The sequence below is a fragment of the Micropterus salmoides genome, unplaced genomic scaffold, assembly GCF_014851395.1.
Source record: "Micropterus salmoides isolate LMB-PRFRI ecotype aquatic unplaced genomic scaffold, ASM1485139v1 Ms_hic_scaffold_4, whole genome shotgun sequence".
Classification (NCBI taxonomy): domain Eukaryota; kingdom Metazoa; phylum Chordata; class Actinopteri; order Centrarchiformes; family Centrarchidae; genus Micropterus; species Micropterus salmoides.
The window spans coordinates 37841981-37845582 of record NW_024043372.1 but is presented as its reverse complement, the minus strand read 5'-3'; the positions used below and the strand labels follow the sequence as shown (position 1 = coordinate 37845582).

Sequence of the window (3602 nt, the reverse complement as noted above, 5' to 3'; positions counted from 1 at the left end):
TTGCTGTAGATGCAGCTTTGCCAAACTAAAATACATTTCGTGAAGGCAGTATTTTTAGCAGCGTAACTGGTGGTGTCTTGTGCTAGGATCATCAAACTATCTCTTCTATCTTTCAGATCTATCTGTCTGAGCTCTGAAGGGAACTATCATGGCACCAGCATTGCATGGCTACAGATGATAAGAGTGTGTCAAACGTCAGATTTTTCAGGATTCCGTTTATCCCTCTGATATTCTGGTTGTTTCGGCAACTGCAGGCAATGCTGCAAATAGGGGATTTGTCAATGTGATAAAATACTTTCATTTTCAAAGGCGCACTAATCGTAAAGTGTACTACTCTGTCTGTGAACAAAGCTGCTTAATGTCCTCTGTGGGTCTGGAGGGATTTTTCCCCCAAAATATTCATGATGATGTCATAGCGATGTCATCTGGGTTATTCTGGCTTTGGCTTGGATTAAGAGAAAGTCTGCATCACAAACTGAAGATGTGGGTTTGAATGAAGTGGCCATTTAGGAGGCTGGGAGGGTCTAATTAAGATACTATCCTGTTCCATTATGGAACAGCAGCACTAGATAAAAGTCAGGATATCTCTGAAGTCTTTCTTAAACCTGTCTCTAGTGAATCCCCCAGCTACAGTATGTGTGAATACAATTCTAAGCCACTGGAGTAGCCCTATAAGACGTTTTATTCACAGCATAAGCCAAAAACAGCTGTTCCTGCCTGGTTATTTTTTATTTTAAGTTCCCCAGTTGAGTTCCAGAAAAAAACTTTTATATTGAACTGAGTACTGTTGACTGTCAATCATCCATTATCAGTTTTGATATAGATAGATTTATTGTTAAAGTAGTTTATCAAAATGCTTTACTTTCCTCTGTTTTATCATTGTAAACTGAATAGCTTTCAGTGTTTGTTGGACTATATTAGTGAGTCAAAGAAGACACCTTGGGTTCTGGGGAATTTTAATGGGCATTTCATAGAAAAGACACTTCAGAATCAACAGATTAATGAAAATGACGCATTCAATTTATAGCTCTGATCCAAGACAGCGTGCTGCCTGCCATGCCTGACATTTCAGTCAAATATTCATTCATAAAATTTGTTATGATAAAGATGTTGATAAAATGAACTCCTTGGACTCCTTCCTTACTCACCAAGCGGAGGGCTGATTTTTCATTATTTGTATCAACTTTAATGGAGAAGACCCTTTTCTGTCAGAATAAGTCATGTTTTGTTACTTTGCAGATACCTGGCATAGTGTTTTTTTCACAGCTCATAGATTTCCTTACAATCCAGTGAATTTGTGTTTTCAACATTCTTCCCGGTGGAAAAAAATAGAAAGAAATATGGGTGGATCTGTGACTGAATATGTCTGATTTCTGTGCAATATGAGGGACCCAGTAAAGCAGTAGCCTACGTGGTTCTGTATCAGGGTTAAACATTGATATTTATTGGGATTAGGGCTGCATATATTTGGTCTGTAAAATGATATTTCGCAGTTTCTAATGTCATCTGGTCAAAACCCCACAGAGATCGACAGAAAACAGAGAAAAGCAGCAAAGTCTCTAATTAATGAAATGCAGGGGTTAATTCGTATAAAACTGTACTGAGATACAATTTTATCCATGTGGCTCTTCATGGCATGAGGACTGCAAAATGATGTGTGACAACCAAGTTTATCAACACACTGAATCGTATGAATTTACATTGCTCTAAACAGGCAATATCTATCAGAAATGAACAAAGAACGGTACAGTGGCTACCTAAGAACGTGTAAAGCTGCTTTGAAGCAGTCTGCCTGCTTTAGTGGATAAAACATTACACAACACTAGAATGAGGAATCCATGTGATTTAAAGGGTTCAAAATGTTCTGCTCAGGTTCAGTGAAAAATGACCATAGCCTGCACGGATACTTCCATAGATTAAACAATTAACCTTAAATGTTTTGGCAGCCTTGATGGAACATTTCTGGATCAGTTCTCATACTAACACTGGACAGCTCACCAAAGCGAATACGGCGTTTCAAATTAAAAGCCTTCTGTGCTCGTGAGGAAATCAAGTCGAAGTCAACGCTGTTGTGCACATTAACCGCACATCACATGGTTATTCCCTGGCTGTGTCCTCACAAAATATCCAGCAGACAGCAGACCTACTTCTAAGCGAGTTGGAATTCAACCAAGCAGGACCGAAGATGTGTAGCCTACACTTGTCTCATGACAACGCCACAACAGACATCCTGTCATGGTAAAAACAAAGTAACATCAACTGCTCCAGACTTTACCACGATGGAAATATCATGAATATAATATTTATGGTGTTGCATAATATGCGTGTAAAGCGATCTCAGCAGTGTGTGAGCCCGCAATAATCCCTGACAGTGTGGAAATGACAGGGATCACAAAAAAAGCGGAGCCATGACAAAGTGGCACAGAAGTGTGCGTTTGATGTAGTTGCACGGTTCCACCTGACGGGGATGAATAACACAGAGACCTCCAGCCACGGATGGTGACGAGTAGGGGGAATATAACTTTGACAGCGCCCTGTTCACCCAAACCATGTGGCACAGATTGACAGCTAACTTACTTTTCCTGCATTACGTTCTCCTTGATGGCTCCGAGGGAGTGGTTGCCCTGCTGGAGTCTGCAGGTGGCCAGGTGCCGCTGGTGCTGATCTTTCAGACAGGCGTTTTCCTTGCAAAGATCCGTCACCTGGAGCTCCAGCTCATCAATCCGGTCCCTCTGCTTCTCCAGCAGCCCCTGCTGGGTCTCGATTATCTTATTCAGCTCCTTTAGATACTCCGCCGCCTTGCTGGGGTTCTCTATCGGGTTCTCCATCTCGTAAAAGCTCCGTTGCCCGTCCATGGAGGCGATATCCACACAATCAGGAAAACAACCCTCACACACGCTCAGTAGTAGTAAGACTGAGCGCTGTCAAATCCAAAGGTCCTCCTTCGCTCCGACATGGCTGCTTTGACGTGCAGTAGTGGCAGCTTTGCTGTGAAGTTGGCCGGTTTTGATGCGCTGCTGTGCGCCGCCGCCGCGTCCACAAGCTCTGCACCGCAACAGCCTAACTAACCTCCAGCTCCGTACATGGGAAAAGCGTTTAACTCTTTCGGGGCTGCAGGTTCCGCCTCACTGTGAAAGCTTATGGGCTCTGGGAAAACAGAGACACCGAGTTTGTTCAATGCATGTGCTTCTAACTCACAGGTAGGTTAGTTTCTCTTGCGCCACAGAGCACGCTCGCCTCGGCACCAGCGTTCATCCAGGCAAGATGTCAGCCGTGTGTCTGTTGATGAAAGAGGTGGTACGAGGACTTGACCCGCTCCACCTGCATGCAAACTGCAGGTCGACTGGCCTGGTTCCTCTAAGTTAAAGATACATACTGTTTCGACCAAAGTCTCTTGAGAAGCTAAATGTTCACCAGTGAGCTGCTGGATGTCTGCTGTTTGCTGCAGAGCAGGTAATAACGGTGGGTTCATCAAGGCCTTCTCTCTGGAAACAGCTACTGCTGGAAACAGGACCCAAAACAGTAAAGGTGCTGTTAAAACGAAAAAAGGGAAAAGGGAAAGTCCCCCCCAATGACCCCACCCACATTCTGCACGGAATCAA

The 3602-nt window shown here is 43.6% G+C and overlaps 1 protein-coding gene across 2 annotated transcripts in view; it reads right to left on the bottom strand.

Annotated features, from left to right (window-relative positions):
• iqsec1b (IQ motif and Sec7 domain ArfGEF 1b) overlaps positions 1-3185 on the bottom strand; it is a 220914-nt gene extending 217729 nt beyond the window's left edge. For both annotated transcript variants that reach the window (XM_038696642.1, XM_038696644.1), the window contains exon 1: positions 2578-3185. In XM_038696642.1, coding sequence (XP_038552570.1) covers positions 2578-2855 — 278 coding nt within the window. In that variant the 5' untranslated portion in view covers positions 2856-3185. The remainder of the gene's footprint in view (positions 1-2577) is intronic.
• Positions 3186-3602: the final 417 nt, after the last annotated feature.